The sequence below is a fragment of the Tympanuchus pallidicinctus genome, unplaced genomic scaffold (genome assembly GCF_026119805.1).
Source record: "Tympanuchus pallidicinctus isolate F22 unplaced genomic scaffold, pur_lepc_1.0 scaffold21, whole genome shotgun sequence".
NCBI classification, from domain to species: Eukaryota; Metazoa; Chordata; class Aves; order Galliformes; family Phasianidae; genus Tympanuchus; species Tympanuchus pallidicinctus.
In genome coordinates this window covers 620,942-639,798 of record NW_026294733.1, presented here as the reverse complement: position 1 = coordinate 639,798, position 18,857 = coordinate 620,942, and the positions used below count along the sequence as shown (strand labels likewise).

The window sequence follows — 18,857 nt, the reverse complement described above, 5'->3', positions numbered from 1 at the left end:
AATATATGTGAATACATATGGGGGGGGGGGGGGCGCACAAGAGAGAAGGGAAAGCCACAACACCTTGATGCTTCCCTATTCAAGGAGAAGTGCCCCATCCCAGGGGCTCAAGTGGTGGCTGACTCAGTGAAGGAGCAGCTGGTGGCATGAGATCATCATCCTGGCTCTCAGTATCAGACGATGGCCTGCAGGGCAGGAGCATTTCTAAGGAGTGGGCATGACCTAGGAGTGAGCACCTTTGCCAAAAATGCCAGCACAAATAGAAATTCCACCTTCCCCCCTACATCCTCTTTCCTTGAGGAGCCATTAGCAGAGTTGGAATTGGGCAAGATGGGATCACGCAATGATGGCATCTGGGCAGAAATGAGCCAAGATCTTCATCTATTCCCACTGCAGTCAGCGACTCCCTGGGGCTATGGGAAGGTATCTGGGAAAACTGTGAGCTTGCACATGAGTGTCGCAGGTTAGCATGAGGCACAAGTGCTCAGCGGGGGCTTGGCACCAGGCTCTATCCCACCCACCAGGCATACCCCCACGCTGTAGGGCAATGCAGGACATTTCTGCAGGGCAGGGGTTGATAGAAGGCCACAGCAGTGCGGTGAGCCTGAGCGCCTGCCTTCCTGCAGCAGTCCTGGAAGCACGGGCACACAGCACGAGTTTGTACAGATCTCTGCTCAGGGACCTCAAGGCACAGGATTACCCACACATGCACACACAGGTCCCTATGAGCTTGCTCGAGTGGGCCAGCAGCCATAGGAGCAAGTGAGAACACCAAGAGGGTCACAGTCAAACCCAGCACCACATCAACAAAGCCATGTGAACACGCGTGCTCACAGCCCCACAGGCAACGTCCAGCACCTGCCTTGCAAGCGCCAGCATGTCCCAGCTGCACAGCACTGCACGCATGTGGCAACAGGTCTGCCGTGCTCGCACTGCTCTAAAGTTGAGCTACCGATTAGCAGCGAAAGCTTTGCAGAGCGCTGCAGGGTAGAATGCCCGAACATTCCACGTGGCACCGCCAGCAGAGGGACTGCGGGAGCTCAGCAGAGCCGGCAGCATTCCCATGCTCAGGGCTGCACGAACAGTAACTGAAATTCCAGCCAGCAGCAAACCCTCCGCCTCCCCAGCAGTCTCCTGACGGCACCCTCTCACCTCTGCAGGTTACACGTGCATCTGTCCCGGGCTGTTTTCTGGTGAGCGCTGTGAGCTGGGGGACAGCCCCTGCGAGTCCAAGCCCTGCCTGCACGGCGGCACCTGCGTCCTCTCCGGCTCCGGGTACTCCTGCCACTGCCCTGAGTGGTACCTGGGCGACAGGTAAGGGCTGAAAGGGCCAGAGGGCTCCCATGGAAGGTTGAAAGTGTGACCTCAGCAACGAGCGTTGTGCTCTTCTGGAGCTCATTGCATCCACCTGGGAGCAATGCAATGCGGGGCTGCCTAAAAACAGGTGTAGGACGCTGCCAGCTGTCCTGCTGATCCCTTGATTGCTGAGCTGCACGGGATATACCTCCCCACCTGATACGTGGGTGAGAGCATGCCAAATGCCTGCAGCCCTGGGGCTGCTCGGAGCTCAGGGCAGCATCACAGCAGCTCCTCCTCCCGGCCGGGTCGCTTGGCCAGGATGGACACCGGCGCTGAGTCAATGCCAAGAGAGGAATCAGTAGCGCAACTCCGGGCGTTAGGTGGCAGTGCGATGATACCTGCGGTCATCAGCACTGCGGGCACAGCCATTGGACACGCGTTGGGAGGACCAGCTCACGCATCTCGAGCCCTGGCTGAGAAAAACTCGCAGGGCTTCTTCAGTAACAGTAACGTGGGGAAAAAAAAGAAAGAAAAAAAAAAGGAAAAGCCAGTTATTGCATATCCCTCCTAATATGGGAGGTCATTGCTGCTGGAAGGGATAGAAGGAAAATTTTCTGTCCTGCTGGAGAGTGGGAAAGGGGAATACTTAGAGTGTGTGGGGTGCAGAAGGGCAGAGTATCAAAATTCAGTCTCAGCTTTGTATATACTCCATAAAACACCTCCCCAGAAGGGGCTGTTCTGCATAAAGTGGCCTTCTTCTGAACAGCACCGTGGTAAACGTCAAGATCTGTTGACAGCAGAGGTAACTGGCGCTCTGCGCCAGGACAGAGCATCCCTGTGGCATAAAGCAGAGCTCAGAGCAGGATGCCATGTGTTGGGCCCCCCCGAGGCTGATGCCTCTGCCTCCATCCCCCCAGGTGTGAGAAGCTGGCTGAGGAATGCCAAGACAACCCGTGCCACAACGCCGGGCGCTGCGTGAGCGCCCAGGGCTCCATCCGCTGCATCTGCCCATCGGACTACCAGGGGGACTACTGCACGCAGCCCATCATCACGCCTGCCATCGTGCCCACGCACTGGGCTGTGGGCCCTGAGGAGATCGCTGAGATCGCAGCCGGCGTGCTGGGGGCAGCCATCCTGGCCGTGGCCTTCGTGCTCATCCGCAAGCGTTACCGGCACCGGGCCAAGGCCCACAAGCCGGTGGCACGGGAGGACCCTGACCTGCTGTCCAAGAGCGAGTTCTCCAAGAGCGTGGGTGTGGGCACCCAAGCGGTGCCGCCCATCGAGCTCAACATCCTCAGCGACGCGGCCCACAACAATTTGGACCGGGCGGCGCCGGAGCAGCGCAAAGCCAGCGGTACCCCTGAGTTTGTCACCTTCAACTCGGCCAACGGGCCCAAGCATCGCGGCACCATTGTGTGCAGTGTGGCACCCAACCTGCCCCCGGCTCCCCCGTCCAACTCTGACAACGAGTCCTTCGTCAAGTGCACCTGGGCCAGGGAGGAGATGGGTCAGTAGCCGCAGCTTGCTCTTGCTTTTATCCCTGGGGGAGCGGATGGAAGGTTTGTGAATGTGGGAGGCCAACAGTGTGGGGTAAAGACGAGAAAAACGTGGGCCAATGATGTCCAAGTGCCTTCACTGGCTCTTCCCCCACTCATAAATAGCAGTATTCAACTTCAGCTTGTTCAGTTCTCTACAAAATCAGCAGGGAATGCATTAATGCATGGCCTGGGTTCCCACACACTCAGGCTAAAAAGTCTCTGTAAAAGAGAAAAGTGATGATTAGAGAGTGGAATTCAGTGTGAGTTTTAGTGGCATCCCTTGCATCAGCTGCCACAGGGATCACAACAGACAGAAACAGCCCCAGGCAGCCAGGTCCCTGCTTGGCCTGGCCCAGAGCTCACTGGGAGCTCAGCAGCATCAAGGACAGCTGCCAGAAGGAAGTGCCCAAGTCAGAGTCACAGATTATCCCATGTTGGAAGGGAACCGTGAGGATCACCAGGTCCAACTTCAGGTCCACACGGGGCCACCCTAAAATCAGATTATACCAGAGATAGAAAGAGAGGTACAAAGGGAGAGCTCTAGTGAGTCACTTGCTCTGCCCCATCCCATCATTGTGCCAGCTTCTTGCACCCATGTGGCACGATAAGAAGTGCCTTTTAGGTACCAGTGGGAGCCCCGAAGCCCCCTTCATTCCCAAGGCAAACTGGCACATCTCCTGCAGCTCAGGCTCATGCAGCAGGAATTAGCAGGAGGAGGAAAGCAGCTCACACAGCTAACACAGCTCTGTTTTCTTCCAGTGTACCCAGCAGAAACAACCTACTGGCCGCCACGCTACCTTTCCTCTGACGTCCAGGAATACTCCCACTACGAGATCATCCAAGGTCCCCCTGCCGTGCCCTCCTCCCACCCCCCACTCCCCCCACCACCCCCTCCACCAGCAGACCCGGAGCCAGTCACTCTCTATGGGGGTTTCCCTTTTCCACTGGACCAAAGCAACAAGCGGGCACCCATCCCTCCCCGCTACAGCAACCAGAATCTGGAGGATCTCCTACCACTGGGCCCCGTGGAGACGGCAGCATCCCAGTGCCAGAACGAGTACACAGCCATCAGCTATTACCCAGCCCAGCTGGTGCAGGGTGAAGGTGCCCCTTACCCACCCGACCCCGGCTACAAGCGGGTGAGCATGCGGCTGAGCGTGGCCCAACCTTCCTATGCCGACTGTGAGGTGGGGGCCCATCCGCCCGCCCTTCGCACCCAGCCCCCACCACCCCCCAACTATGAGGGCTCCGACATGGTGGAGAGCGACTACGGCAGCTGTGAGGAGGTGATGTTCTAACGCAGGGACTCGTCCTTGGGATGAGGAGAAGCGCCGGAGCTGGCACGTGGTACCAGGGGAGTTGGCAGTTCCCCTGGCCCAGCTTGCAGCATCTCCCCCTGCATGGCTGGGCTGTAATTTGGCTGGATCCTTGTCCCTGCACTGCACACAGAGGGGAAATGCTCCAGCCACAGCCAGGACGTGGAGAATGCTCCTGGATGCCAATGACTAACGCACCTCGTGGGCACCGCACATCTCCCACCCTGTGCTGCCCGGCCATGGGGAGGAGCAGAGCAGCACCACAGGGACAGCAGTGGTGGAAGAGGCACGGAAGGACCAGCAATGGCCAAGCCCAGGTGGCACGCAGGTCATCCTGCATCCAGCTCTGGCACTGAGAGTTTGCATCAGGGCGATGGTTTGCTCAGTGGGACGGTGCAATTGGTGCACAGCCTCTTCTCCATCTGTTCCCCAGGGTGAGAGATAGGAATATGCAGCCAGTGCCACCAGCACATCCTCACTTGGCGAAAAGAAGTCCATGAAAATAAACTTAAATCCATTTCTATAGAAGAACCAAGCACCAAGGAGCAGACTGAAACCTGCTGCAGGGCACCCAGCCCCAGGGCTGCGGGCACAGAGACTGGCACAGAGCCATGCCCGCAGCTCTCTTGGCCCCCAGCTGGTGACAGCAGTACCCAGCCTTGCCACCCTCTGCAAGGGGTCCTGGGTCTGTTATATCCCAAATGGACCAAACAAACTGTGCCCATGTGGGTTCCAGGACGGGCACTAAGTGCTGCCCACAGGCTGGCCCATCCGTCCTCCTGCTTGGGACTGTATTGTTTTTTTGTGACAGGTTTACTTTGGTCGGTTGTTTGATGTAATATTTTTTTTTGCTGTCTCATTGATTTTTTTCTTTTTTTTTTCTTTTTTTTTTTTTTTTTTTTTTGCAAAGTATTAAAAGAATTGGTTTTTTTTGTTTGTTTTTTACTATTATGATTTTATCAAATAACTCTGATTCCTTTGCAACTAGGACTGTGGCTCCAGCAAAGGGCTGCCCTGAGAACACAACCTCAGTCTGCACAGCAGAACCCCAGCACTGCACTGGTGCAGCACTTGCAAGCAAGGCCACGTTTCCCAAAGCCATAGGAAGTCACTGGTGCTGACAGCACACTGCTGCCCCAGCACCCCGTTGAGGTCCTCTCACATCTCCCAGCCTTCCTGCTCCTCTGGGTGTGGGGGACAGAAACCCCACCTCATCCCAGAGCCTTTCCACGTAAAAAATAACTCTCATTTATTGATTAAAGTGAGATACATGATTCAGGTGCTGCAGCAGTAGGCAGCGACCCACACTGACAATATCCATAGGCACACAACACAGACATTAATCACCTTTGTATATACACAATTCCCCTGGTCACAGAGCAGCTACAACACACAAGTGTCACATTTCTGTGTCCCCTTGGTCCCGTACCAGGTCCTCCTGGTAACCCATGTGTTTCCCACCAGCCCACTGTGCTTTAGCCCAATAAAACCAAGAAACTCCACCGGACACTGCTTAACACTGCCACAGTGCCCTGTGAGTGCAAAGCGAGCTCAGTGCTATGCACCACTCCAGCAAACCCAGCAACCCCAGTGCTGGGGACACAGCCATCACACAGCTGTACCCCAGAACAGGGCCGTCCCTCCTGTTGGGACTGCCAGCCATCCCCTCCCAGGGGACAGCAGTGCCAGCGCTGGGCACAGATTTTGTGCCTCTCCCACCTGCAGGGAGCCCAGAGCCCTGCTGGCTGCTTGCACACCATTCTGTGTGCCTTTCCCCTCCTGAGTGCAGCTGCACCACCATGAAATAACCAATGGAGGATTCATTTGCTATCATCTGCCTTCAAAAAAAAAAAAAAAAGAAGCAGCAGAAAGGCAAAGTGTGGCAAGGCCAGAGTCTGTGCCCCCAGCGTGCACCTTCCCCAATGCCAGCAGCAGGAGGGAGCAGTGCAACGGGCTGCCTCCTGCTGGGAGCTGCCACTGGGGCAAGGAGGGAAAACAACATGATCAGTGTTCTTATTGGGGATGTGACATTCAGTGGAGGACTGCAGATGCAGCCAGAGCGCAGCAAACAAGGCGCTGTGTTTCTGCAGAGCGTGGGCTCTGCACACCTGAATTCCTAATGCCAAAAACCATGAGGGGTGTATGTGTGCAGGGAGAAAAAAAAATCAACAAATAGAACCTTCCACGGCAGCCCTCTCTGCACGAAAGAGCTGGAAACCAGAGCACAGCAGGACCTGCACCAGCAGTGCTCACACCCAGTGCTGCTCTACATCCCCGAGGGCCGGGGTGAGGAGGCAGCTCTGCACCTCCAACCTGAGCTGAGGTTTCTTTGTTGCTGTAAAATAAAGTGCTGAGGGGTGGGGGGGAAGGAGGGGAAGATAAAAACAAAACAAGACAAAAAAAAAAAAAAAAAACCAACCAACAAACTGGCACGGAGAAGAGCAGTCCCAGAGCGATGGGATGGGGGCAATACGGGAAGGATTAAAAAATAAAATAAAAAATAAAAGTCTACACCCCCAGGATCCCCCCTCCCCAAAGTAACTATGTACAGGAGTGTGGAGGGGATGAGTGCTGTGCCACCCACACCCCTCGCAGCCCAAACCCACCACGTTCTGCAGGAGGAGAAGGCTGAGCACCCGGTCTGCGTGCCACCACCAGCAGGGACCGTCACTGCCCCGAGGTGCTGGTGCCATTGATGACAGTAGCAGGAGTAGCCAGCTCCACCAGCGCCTCGTAGGTGCCCACCACGAAGCCAACGAAGCCGAAGAGGCTGATGAGCACGTCCTTGGCAATGAGCAGAGGGTGCATGCCCTCTGTGTAGTAGGTGGCGATCTCCAGCAGCGGGGGGAAGATGAGAGCCAGCGCGCTGCTGCTGACCGAGCCCACCAGCGAGATGACGATGTCCAGGCGGGGGATGAGGATGGCCAGCACGCCTGGGGAGGGGAGAGGGCAATGGGGGGGTCAGGAGCTGATAGGATCACAGAACCCTTTGAGTTGGAAGGGACCATTAAAGGCCATCTGGTCCAACTCCCCTGCACTGAACAGGGGCACCCACAGCTCCGTCAGAGTCCCTCCAGCCTGACCTTGGGTGTCTATAGGGATGGGGCACCACCACCTCTCTGGGCAACCCGTGCCGGTGCCTCACCATTCTTATCATAAAAATCTCCCTTAAGCCTTCTCTTCTCAGTCTGTCCTCTAGGGGAGGTGTTCCATCCCTCGGATCACTTTGTGGTCCTCCTCTGGAGGAAATCCAACAGATCCATGTCTCTCCTGTACTGAGGACTCCACGTCTGGACACATTACTTCAGGAGCAGGACCCTGCTCTGAGCTTGGAGCTGTCGAAGCAAAGCTGTCCCATGCCACTGCTTGCAAGCTGACTCTGCAAATTTCTCTGAGCTTTGAACAGAAAGCTGCGTGCTTCCAGTAACAGCTCCCCAAGCAATTAAGGCTTTTCACTGAGCTAATGAATATATACGCTGCTGCAGAGGCCTGCACCCAGCAGAAGGGTGCTGCTCACAGAATCATCCCCAGCCCCATCTCCCCTGCACCCCCCAGGTCTCTGCCTCACACCTGGGGAGCTGTAAAACCTCAGAGAGCCCACAAAAAGAGGAGGCGTGGGGAAAAGCCCACCCTGAACGAATGTGTGTGGTTGGTAAGCACTCAGAGCCCCTCTGCCTCCTGAGCACAGCCTAGGGGGGAACATTTGCAGCAAAGGAAAATCCCCCAGGAGCCTCCTTCCAGCTTCCAATGAGTAGCTGCGAACTCCGCAGCATTCATGCTCCAAGAGCACCCGCAGCAGCAGGCTTTGGGCAGCACATCCTCAGCCAAACCCCACAGCCCCCACTCTGTGGGCTCCCAGCAAACAGAATGAACCCCCTCCTTCCCCTAAAACAGAGCTGAAGTGCCAGCTGCAGCCTCTGCCTCTGGGGGAACGGCCGTGCTTCCCACAGGGATTCGTTCCAAGGGGTTTTAATGGTGCTGGGTTTGATGTCTGAGCTTGAAAGACACCCATACACCAAATTGCATCCTCTCTTTGGAAGCCAAAGCCACGATGTTCTGTGGCCACATGCTCAGGCCATGAATATTCACACAGCCCCCCAATTGCTTTCATCCTTGCCAACAGCAATTTCTTACATGAAAAGATAAGGGGAGGAGGTACAAAGGCACCTATGTCCTTCCAACACCCTGCTGCTTTTCCACCCCAAAGCAGTGGGCACAAGTGCAGCTGTCAGCCCTGTTCCCAGTCTGGTGCACCCCAACTTCTGAGCCTCTCCAGCACCAGAGAGCCCAATGGGATCTCAACTCTGTGGGGCAGGAGGGACAGGGCCCAAGATCAAAAGTTCCTGAAGCTCTGCAACGTGAGGGTGGAAAATGGCAGAACAGACACTGAGAGGTTTTTCTCCTCTCATTTTGAGGAAATGAAAGGCAGCCAAGATCAAAGCTTCCTCTTCTCACGCGCTGAGCAATAATGGGATGAGGAAGCAACTTTGGCTGCAGAGCAGGCATGGACACACAGCTCCTGGCCATGATGCAGCCAAGCCCAAACCAGAGCTACTGAGACACAGGGTCAGGTCTGTAATGCTCAGCTTTGATGCACTGGCAGCACCACGCCATGCAGGAACGCTGTGCTTCAGGGGGGCGATGCCTGGAAGCTCAGTGAAGCATCTCAGCTGTGCTGAGAACAGCCAAGACTTCATTTACAGGAATCAAAGCCAGCCAAAAATCAGACACCTCTGTGCTTCACTGAACTGATGCCCCTTAAGCTTCTACAAACTTGCTTTTCTCAGCTCAGATTTTTCCCTTTAAGCAGGCAGATAGGCCAAACCTCATTCCCAACTGCTAACACCATGAGTTCGACCGAACTTCAAACTCCTGGGAGCAGCTGCACATAACAAGTTACTTCTGCAGCAAGCAGCAGGCTGTACCTTAGTGCAGAACTGGGACAGACCACAGCCCTCCAAGAGGTCTCTGAGCTCCTATAGCCACTAAAAGCCACCTGAAAAAGCCTTCCAAGCCCTCAACTACAAGCTGGAGGAGCAGAGGGTGCCCCCAAGTCTTGCTGTTCTAGCCAGCACATGGCTTTTGGGTGAGAAGAGCTCATCTTGCTGCATCTGCACCCTTCCAAAGCTCCAACGCGGGCTACCCAACGTTGGGCTTAGTACCCAGATCAGCTGCTGGGATGCATCCTACAAAATCTAGTGGGACTTGATGGCTCCTCCAAATTCACTGGGACTCAGACAGCGGGACAAAGGCTCTGGGGCAGGCTGCTTTCTACTCACAGGTGATGCCGACCAGGACCACACGCAGCAGCAGGTTGACCAGCCAGCCCCAGCGCTCCGGCACACGGGCAACCAGTGGTGGGATGATGATCTCAGCAGGGACATAGAACTGCACAGCGTAGGTGAAGAAAATCCCAAAGGAGAAGAGCAGCTTGACAGCTTGGTACAGCCTGCAAATGAGAAGGAGAGAACAGTGAGATGTGTTCCTGTGCCAGTCCAGGAGTTGGACTCAATGGTCCTTATGGAGTCCCTCCAACCTGGGAGATACTATGATTCCAAATCCACAAAGCAGAGCAGAAGCACCCTGCCTACAAGGACTTCTGCATCTCAGCTCTTTTTCTTCTGGCACAGGAAGAGCTAATGACACCTCTTGTGCAAGAGACGGCAAGGAGATAGGCACAACATCCAAGCCATTGCAACATGCCCACACCTAATTAGAAGCTGCAGCTCTTTGTAAGGAGCAGCAGGTCAACAGTGGGGCCAGCAGCCTCCCAAGTGCTGCTTCCCCTTGGGAAATCTCCTGGGCACAGATGCAAAGGGCTGTTTCAAAATAAAAGCAAATCATACAGAGTGGTGTTCTGCTCCTAACTCCTCTCAAGGGCATGGGGATATCTGTTATGTCCCTGGCCTGGGGGCTGGAGCCCAACTTGCTCCTTGACACAAGGCACTCATCTACATTTCTAGATACTCACATGTGCCAGCACTGCACAAATCAATGCATCCTGCAGGGTCAGCACTGCCCACAGAGGGGTGCAGGCTCTGGCTTCCAGACCAGGTCAAGGTCTGCAGTGACACAAGGTGACCGCACGCAGACAACACCCAGATACCCAAGCATTAGGAAACACCCCGACCACAGAGATGGGCAGCAGCATCGATACTGCCCGCAGCCTGCAGTACCTGCTCTCAGCCCACGACCCAAAGTGGGTGTCCATCACCCGCCCCTGAGGTGGTGATCAGCTTGAGCATCACTGAGAAAACTCCACTACTGGGTAGAACTAAGGGAAATAGCTCCTTTTTTACCTGTTTACAACCAGGTGGATTTTGTCTTCTGGGAGGACATGGAGAAGGCAAAGATAGGCTCTACTCGGGAAAACAGAAATCGGAGAGGCAGCAGAGCTGCATCCAGAAGGGTCAGTCAGCACCAGAACAGGGGCACAGGGGGGCTGGGAGTCTCCATCCTTATTGACACTCAACATTTAAGCGGGTTCTGCTTTGAGCAGGTGGTCGGACCCAACGATCTCTCCAAACCACATTACCCAGTGATTCTGCAGCCAACAAAGGGCAGAGCTATCAGCAGAGTCCAGAGGGCAGCACTCAGCTGAGCACATTGTGCTCCCAAGCCCAGGTGCACAGTAGCCTTGAGCCAGCTATCCTATGCTCCTCATCTCCTACTGCTTGATTAAGGGAACGTCATAAAGCAATTAAGTGCTCGAAGGCAATCTATGTTTAAGAGGTGTTATTAAAATACAATGTAAAAAAAGAAAAAGTTCAGATTAAGGCTGGGTCTCAGTTGTGCACTGGTCGGGTGAGGACAAAAGGGCAGTTTGAATACCAAGAAGGGGAAGAGCTCAAGAACCAGTTCTGACCAACAGAAAACCCAAGGCCACATGGGCATGGAAATCCTCCTTTGCCTGTAAGTTTGGTCACTGCACACCTCCAACCGGCTGCAGGCAGCCAACATCAGACCCTCCTTGCCATTTCAGGATGGCACCTTTCAGGGTGAAGCAACTCTGGAGGCTGTAAAGGAGTGGTATTTCAGGAGGCTGTGGTCAGCCCTGGGCACTGACTCCTCGCTCGAGGAAGCTGTGGTTACAGAGCAACGAGGCTGAAAAGCCCTGAGTCACCCTCTATCTCAACGATTCCAGTACACGTTCACTAAATGTGCTCCTGAAGACCTCCAGGCAATGGCTGCAGTGAGGGAAGGGTGCAGCATCCTCTGCTCAGATCTCACCTGCACCCACACTGATAGATCTCTCACCTCAAGCCTTTCTGACCTTTCTGCAACTGCTGTCTTGTGCTATTGAAGAGAAAACCTGCTGGCAAAGCACTTGTTCCCAAAGCAAACCTTCACCCATCACCTCCTGAGCAACAACATGCCTGGGAATAAGTCCTCGAGGCTTCAGCCTGAGTTTCCCAGCCTCTGTCCTGGTTATTTGCCTTTAACAAGACAGATAACGCATTTCCAAGTTCAGTGTTTACAGCTTACATGAGGTGTTCTGCCAGGAAGAAACATGCACTGACACTGAAGCATTCCACGCTGAGTCACTGCAGACACAGCACTCCTGTCCTGTGCTGCTGGGCTTCCCCGTGCCCTGCTGCCAAAGGGCCACGCTGCTCTGTCCTGCCTGACAGCCCTGCTCTGCCCACCCCCAACCAGAAAGATGCTCCTAGAAACACAGATGTGAGGTAGGATCTTCCTGTAGCCTGAGTCACTTTATCCTCTTCTAAAGGGAACGTAAGTGCCTTCAGAGCAGACACAGCTGAGGCTGTCAGCACTATGGGTCAGCTGTGAGTAGGGGCTGGCAGTGTGACCCAGCACCACGCACAGCCAGAGACCCCATCTGGAAGAGCTCCCAGCCCCCCAGGATGACCACATCAGCCTCACAAACTCAAAATCCTGAATCCTGCCTAACGTTTGAACGCTAAGAGCCTCCACACTTCTCTTCCCAAAGACAGAGGAGCAGCTTGCATTCCTCCTCCAGGATAAATACAGAGCACTGCACCACGCAACCACCTAATCCAAGGGAAAAATCTAAAAGGATGTGGGTGACAGCTCCTCCAGGTGGAGGAGGAATGCTCCTCCAGGTCCTCCAGGTCCCACTCCAGGCTCACTTGGGCAAGTAAGGACAACATCCCTGGGCAGCACTCACCAGCAGTTGGGCAGGTTGAGTGTTATGCTGGCCTGGATGGCCGCCCCGAAGCGCAGGTAGCCCAGCACACCCAGGCTGATGTACAGGATGGTAACGATCGTCATCCCCACATAGAGGATCAGAGGGAACTGCCGTGGGTTCTTCATCTTGTTTTCCAGAGGCAACACCTGCAAAAGGAGCAGGAGGAAGAGGAGGATGGAATAGGGGCCCCTTCCCATTCCTCTGCATTGCCAGCCCTGTGGAACAACCATGGGGCTGAGGGCTGCCCTCTGCAACCAGGGCTGTGCACAGAAATCTGGAGACCCCACCAGCTGCTGCCCCAGAGATGTGAATCCTCTGCTCCCAGCCCAGTGGGACAGTGCCTTACAGTTATTGCTCACAGCACAGACTGAAAAGGCTGAAACCCTTCATCCTCTCCCTGCAAGTATCTATGGGCAGATTGCAAACAGGTAAGGCAATAAAAAAAAGAGGATAAAAAAAAGAGCAGGGACAACCCCCTGCCTTTATACTACTATTTGCTTCAAGCATTTCAGCAACTTTTTTTTTTTTTTCCTTCTTTTTTATAGCCATCCTTGGGTGGTGGGCATTTCAAGGAAAGAGACAGGGACACAGCTGCTGATGTAGCAGGATCAGAATAGGTTTTATGTGCTGCTCTACCTCCCAGCTGTGCACGTGTGTGTGTGTGTGTGTGTGCGCCAGCTCCAGCACGATCCCTCTGTCCTGGGCACAGCCCTCTCCAAATGCCCCTCCTGCAGGGCCCTGGCATGCTGCAACCCCATGTTTACACTGCTATCTCATATTATGAGATAAAAACACTTTTTTTCCTCCTTTGAAGGGAGCTCCGGAAACAACCCGCAGCATCTCAGTGGGCCATTATGCTTCCCACCCACCCCGCCTCCTTCCCAGCTCCTCTGTTTACAGCAGACGCAGCCAACCCGCTCCTTTTATCTTTTTGTTGCCCTCTTTCCTTTTTTATGTTTTAATAAAAATTATAAAGAAATAAAAAGAGTTTTCCTACTTATATACATTAACTATATGGTGTGTACTTTATGTGCAGCCCAAGACAACTCCCTCAGTGCGGCGCAGACCAGCCTGAGGTGGGATGCATACCTTTACAGCCTCACACACAAGGCACATGCCAGGCTGGCGCTGTGTGGCTCAAGGAAGGTGATGCCAGCAGAGAGAGAAATGGATCATATGTTGCTGTGCTATGCTTTTGCCCCAAGACTCTGAGCACCAAGAGCCAGGACCTGGCTCTAATTGTGGAGCCTAAGGCTTTGTGAAGCTCCTGAAGAGCACAGCTCACAGCACCCACCTGAGGTTTGAAGCGCACACAATGAAGACCCAGGAGACAGCCTGGAGCCAACAGCATCACCCAGAAGCTGGGCTACAACCTGAAAAATCCATCTGCAAATACAGCTGCGGTGCAGAGCAGGTGCTGACTGCAAGCCTGAGCGGGGGCTGAGCCACACACCAGGACTTACCACCCCGATGCCTTCAAAAGCAAAGATGGCCGTGCCAAAAAACAGAGGGTAGGTCTTCCAAGCTGCTGCAAGAGGCAGGGTGCTGGGATCGGGGATGTCCTGGAAAACAGCCCACACGCAGCTCAGAGCACTGCTCATCCCCACAGCTCCCTTCCCCGCGGGGCAGAGGGAAAGGCCACTACACAACATCACCACCCCAACCCCACCACCAAGCTCTGCCAACACACAGGGCATCACAACATACCCTGACTATGTACTGGTAGATCACAACAAGGCTGACGAGCATGGCCACGTTGGCCAGCATGGAAAAGATGGACAGGATCTTGAGATTCTGGATGAAGGACAGCAGCACCACAAAAGGCAGCAGGGACAGCATGTAGAGCCGGGAGTCCATGGTGGGTGTGAGGGTCACCGTCCTGTTGGACTGGCAGTCAGTGGTGGTGCTGTTGGCAGAGGACACAACCTGGGAAAGCACAGGAATGCCTGATGAATCCCACGGTGATGGATGTTGGAAACCCACCCCAGGCCAGGCAGACTAACTCTGCTTTTCCTGATAAAAGTCATTCATCCTTCCCTTAGGCACTTTCAGGCCTATGTGCTCTGTGTTCTCAGCTCCACAGAAGGCTCTGCCCCAGGAACTGGGTGGCTGAGCCTCCCCAGAGCACAGGCATCCTGCCCACTGCCCATCGCTGACAGCAGTGCACCCAGCCCCATGTAAGGAGGCAAAGGGCACAGCTGTGGTGGGAGGAACCTGACTGCGGCTGTAGAAGCACACAGGGGCAGTGATGCTCAGCATCACCTGCAAAGCACCGAGCCGTGCAGGGGCTGTGAACGGGGAGGGATGTACTGGCAGCTTCCTGCAGCACAGGAGCCAAGACAGGTTCAAGGTTTCTGTTTATTTTCTCCCAATGCTTGGCAGAAGGAAACTCATCCAACACAACCTGTAATTAAGCTCCAGGGCCACAGGATGAGGCAAAAAAACGGAATGCAAACAAGACTGAGAGAGGTTCATGCCATGCCATTGTGCACTGCTGTCCATAAGGAGTATCGATAAGGCAATTAGCGAGCTGGGCTGCACATCAGAAGCACAGTGCTTCCTCTGTGACCCCATTTCTGCATCCCCTCCCAGGAAGGAGCCTCTGCTCCTCTTGGCCAATACAGGCAGCTCCGAGCCATCTTCACAAAATTGCAGGGCATCTCAGAACTGCTCAGGATTTGTGCCTTCCAAAGCAGCACCCACCACAGAAACCAGAGCTTTGTTGAGGGAAGAGCTAGGACACAGAGGGAGCCTCACCTGCCTCAGGTTGTCAGCCAGAAAGACAAAGTACACACAGCAGAAACCCAGCTGAGTGAGGATCAGGAAGAGTCCCACCACACGCCTAGGAAATGAAAAGGGCACTCAGCAAGGGGCCATTCAGAAATAGGGGCACGCCTGGGTTAGCTCAAACTCAGCTGCAACGCTCCGTTCCTCAAAGGCTGGGACGTGCAGGCCACTTCTCTTCCATGCTTGGAAAAGCAAACATACCCCCAACCAGCCCCACGGACCTTGGGCCCCCCCATCCTCACTTCCATCCCTCAGTCAGGTCAGCACCAGCCAACGCTGCCACATGCATTATTCCCTCATTTTTAATCAGAGACTCACGGAATCATTAAGAATGGAACAGGCACCTAAGATCCCCAATTCCAACCCCAGCCCATCCCCTCCATGCCCACACCTACATCCCTCAGTGCCACATCTCTGTAGTTCTCAAACACCTACAGGGATGGTGACCCTCCCACCTCCCTGAGCAGCAGTGCCACTGCATCAGTGCTGCTTCTGATAAATGTTTCCTGAACTGCAGACTGAACCTTCCCTGGCACAATGTGAGACCATAATCTCTCATCCTCCCAACACTGCAGATGCTTCTCCCACCCTTTCAGTACTATACTAAAGTAAGAGCGTGTCCCTTAAGGCTCGCCTGCCTAAGTGAAAGATCCCAGCGTTTCCCTCTTATTTTCCTGGTGCTGTTTGCCAGCACTGCCCCAACATCAGCTATAGCCAAGCCCTGCCCTGGGGGCAGCAGTACCTTCCCCAGATGGCGTGTGTCCTCAGCCAGGCAACGGGTGTTGACTCCAGCCCATACATCACAGTACCCCCGTAGTCCAAAAACTGCTTCTGGAACCTGTCCAGTATGGGGAGAGAGAAGAAAGGGATGTCACTTCAGTCCCCCCTGCTGGCTCCCATGGTGGCACTCATGGGTAGACGGCTGGTGATAAAGCCCCAAAAACGACTCCTGGCTGAGGCTTCACGTGGGCAGCCTGCTGCTGGGAGGCTCCAGGGAAACCCCAGGAGCCTGAGGGAAGGATGGAAGAGCTGTGGGAGGCCAGGTGCTGCTCCTTACCTGTAGCAGAAGTGGTGGGCGCATTTCACCAGGATGCTCATGCAGTGCACAGCCACAACACCCATCACCAGCAGGCTCAGAGGACCCAGCTGCAAGGAAGACAGGGGAGAACAATCCCAGAGGAAGTCCCAGATATGTGATGAACAAGCATGTTGTGGCAGTTAGGATGTCGCAAAACACCAATACAAACTGTTTTTCAAACTATCTTGTGCACTGCTATTACAAAGGAAGCATAAGCTGGAGAAAAGCAAAAGATTTTCTGGTCTATTTAATCCTTTCTATTTCCATACAGGGCACAGCATGGGGAGCACACAGCAACCCCAGCAAGCCACAAGATGAGGAGCTGCTTACCAGGATGCCGGCATTCTTCAGAGCCAGGGGCAGCCCCAGCAGCCCGGTGCCAATGTTCCCTTTCAGGAGATGGATCAGGGTCTGGTACCACCTGAGGGACAGAAGTAGAAGGAATCATAGAATCACAGCCCCAGCTCTCAGCCTGTCCTTGCAGGATTTTTGGGACCCTCCTCTGGACACACTCCAACACGACCGCGTCTCTTCCGTACCAAGAGCTCTGTATCTGGATGCAACACTCCAGGGGAGGTCCCACCAGCACAGAGGGGCAGGATCACCTCCCTCACCCTGCTGGATGCAGCCCCCGCTCTCCCCCACCCCAGGTGCACACTCACGTGGTCCCGTTGCTCTCCCCAAAGCGCTGGTAGGACTCGGGCCGTGTGAAGCCATTGATGCCCGCAGGCGGGCTGCCCTCCGGGGTCACATCAGTAGAGCTGTAGTCATTGTAGTCCTCGCTGCGCAGGCGTCGAGTGGACATGGCCCCTGAGGATGGAGCAGCATCAGCAGGGACATCCGGCCCTGTGGGAACACCGGGCTCCATGGGGACACGGGGCTCCATGGGGACGCCTGGCTCTGCCACCGTGGGTTCTTTGCCATCAGCCATGGCAGGAGGGACCAACTGCTGGTAGTGCAGCTGGCAGCACAGCTGGCATTTATAGGACAGTGTGCCCGCCCCGGCTGCCAGCCACGTGGCCCCAGGTCAAAAGTCCCAAGCACTTAATGCTGGGCTTCTGCTCCCGTTACAGGCACTCCCACGGGGTGTCCCTTTGCAGACACCCACAAGGAAACGGCCGCATCCTGCAGCACGGGTGTGCTTCCATAGCCCCAATCCTCCTGACCTTCCCCTGCACAATTTCACTTCTCTCACTCCCTCCTTCAGCCCCCATCCGGGTTCCAAAGGACGCTCCGGGACACGGGGACCCGTTTGTCCCCAGGCCGAAGGGGGCAGCAAGCAGCGAGCGCTCCTCAGTGCCACCACCTCAAGGGTCCCCAAAGGCAGCACAGCGCAGCGCCCATCATCACCGCAAATCCAACCACGCCGCTCTCAGCATTGCAACCCAGCATCGTCACTTCACCCGGGGCAGGAGCAGCGTGCAGCAACCGGCCCACGGAGCAGCACCGCCAGGCTCAGGGCAACCCGGCAACGCCATAAATCACAGCGCGGCCACGTCACGGTGCCCAGGGCCAGCCGAGCGATGCGAGCAGGTGAGGATTGCGGCCGGAGTTTACACAGGGAGCCGTTCGTCATCGGCGACGGGCAAGCAGCGACGCGGGAGGGGCCGCCCGTCCCAGAAAACCAACCTGGTCCCGTGCACCCCGTGCGTTCCCGTTCCCCACTCCCCAGCCAGCCCGGCTGCTCTCAGCGGGGACGCTCGGGCATCACCCAGCAGCGCGCCGCTTCCACGCGTGTTTCTGCTCCACGCGCAGTGGAGATCACCAGCCGGAGGCAGCTCACAGCTGGCATCGCCCGCATGCCGCTTCCCCACGAGCCGTCAACCACCCCGGGCCCCATAAGCTGCTGCCGCCGCCCCACCCCGCCCGGCCGCGGCCCCGCACCTCGCCGCCGCCCCGGCCGGCCGGCCCCGCTCCTTCGGCCGCGCCGTCACGTGACAGCCCGCTCAGCTGACCGCTCCCGGCCGGCGCATGCGCACGGGGAGAAGTGAAGGCGAAAAGGAAGGAGCGGGGCGAGCTGGGAGTTATGGCGCCCCCTCGTGGGCATGAAGCGGAGCGGCGGTCCGGAGGTGCGGGGATGGGAGCGGGGCTTGGAGCGCCCTCTGGCGTGAGCAGCGTGTCACTGCAGCGCGTCCCACCCGTATGGCCCACCAGCGTATCACTCAACGTGTCCCACCGATGCGCCCCACCAGTATGGCTCACCAGCGTGCCCCACCAGTGTATCCCACCACTGTGCCCTGCCAGAGTGCCCCTCCAACATGTCTCACCAGTGTACCTCTCCAACATGTCCCACTGGTGTGTTCCATCAGTGTTTCCCACAAGCAAGTCCCATTAGTATGGTTCCACCAGCCTGTCTCACTAACATCCCACCGGTATGTCCTGCCAGAGTGTCCCACCACCGTGTCTTACTAGTATGCCCCACCAGAGCCCCACCAACACACTGAACAAGCAAGTCCTACCAGTATATCCCTCCAGTACGTCCCACCAGTAAGTCCCACCACTGCATCCCTCCAGCATGCCTCCCTCCAGTGCCACCCTAGCACAGCAGTTGGCCTCATGGTCAGTCTACAGCACCCAATACCATTGCCCCCACACAGCACTCATACCCACACCACCTCCAGTTCATCCCAGCCTCTGCCCCCCCAGCACCACAAAGCACCAGCTCCACA

General features: G+C 55.7%; 2 protein-coding genes across 4 annotated transcripts in view; one reads left to right on the top strand and one right to left on the bottom strand.

Annotated features, from left to right (window-relative positions):
• The window catches only part of FAT2 (FAT atypical cadherin 2), a 37,757-nt gene extending 32,668 nt beyond the window's left edge, over nucleotides 1-5,089 (top strand). Inside the window, exons 21-23 of the mRNA XM_052684428.1 lie at nucleotides 1,161-1,314; nucleotides 2,217-2,806; nucleotides 3,597-5,089. Of these exons, the coding sequence (XP_052540388.1) occupies nucleotides 1,161-1,314; nucleotides 2,217-2,806; nucleotides 3,597-4,135 (1,283 nt within the window). The 3' untranslated portion in view covers nucleotides 4,136-5,089. The remainder of the gene's footprint in view (nucleotides 1-1,160; nucleotides 1,315-2,216; nucleotides 2,807-3,596) is intronic.
• A 288-nt stretch (nucleotides 5,090-5,377) lies between these two features.
• Nucleotides 5,378-18,173, bottom strand: LOC128081322 (proton-coupled amino acid transporter 1-like). Of its 3 annotated transcripts, none has more exons than XM_052684436.1 (11): nucleotides 18,073-18,173; nucleotides 16,851-16,998; nucleotides 16,519-16,609; nucleotides 16,168-16,256; nucleotides 15,853-15,948; nucleotides 15,081-15,165; nucleotides 14,031-14,249; nucleotides 13,787-13,885; nucleotides 12,303-12,469; nucleotides 9,433-9,602; nucleotides 5,378-7,086 (listed from the first exon to the last, which is right to left on the bottom strand). In XM_052684436.1, exons 2-11 carry the CDS (start codon nucleotides 16,991-16,993, stop codon nucleotides 6,821-6,823), a joined length of 1,425 nt encoding a protein of 474 aa, XP_052540396.1. In that variant the 5' UTR covers nucleotides 16,994-16,998; nucleotides 18,073-18,173; the 3' UTR covers nucleotides 5,378-6,820. The 3 variants fall into 3 exon arrangements, with proteins under 3 accessions (XP_052540396.1, XP_052540395.1, XP_052540393.1); XM_052684435.1 differs by having other exon boundaries at nucleotides 16,851-17,034; nucleotides 18,073-18,147; XM_052684433.1 differs by lacking the exon at nucleotides 18,073-18,173 and having other exon boundaries at nucleotides 16,851-17,148.
• Between the last annotated feature and the right edge of the window lie 684 nt (nucleotides 18,174-18,857).

What these genes read in the sequence shown, in the direction of transcription:
- LOC128081322 (XM_052684433.1), bottom strand. Translation starts at nt 17,119, where the DNA reads ATGGCTGATGGCAAAGAACCCACGGTGGCAGAGCCAGGCGTCCCCATG. An exon ending in TGAAGAATGCCGGCATCCTG is followed by an intron (nt 16,257 to 16,518) that starts GTAAGCAGCTCC and finishes TCTTCCTTGCAG; the next exon opens with CTGGGTCCTCTGAGCCTGCT. An exon ending in CTTTTGAAGGCATCGGGGTG is followed by an intron (nt 12,470 to 13,786) that starts GTAAGTCCTGGT and finishes CTCCTTTTGCAG; the next exon opens with GTGTTGCCTCTGGAAAACAA.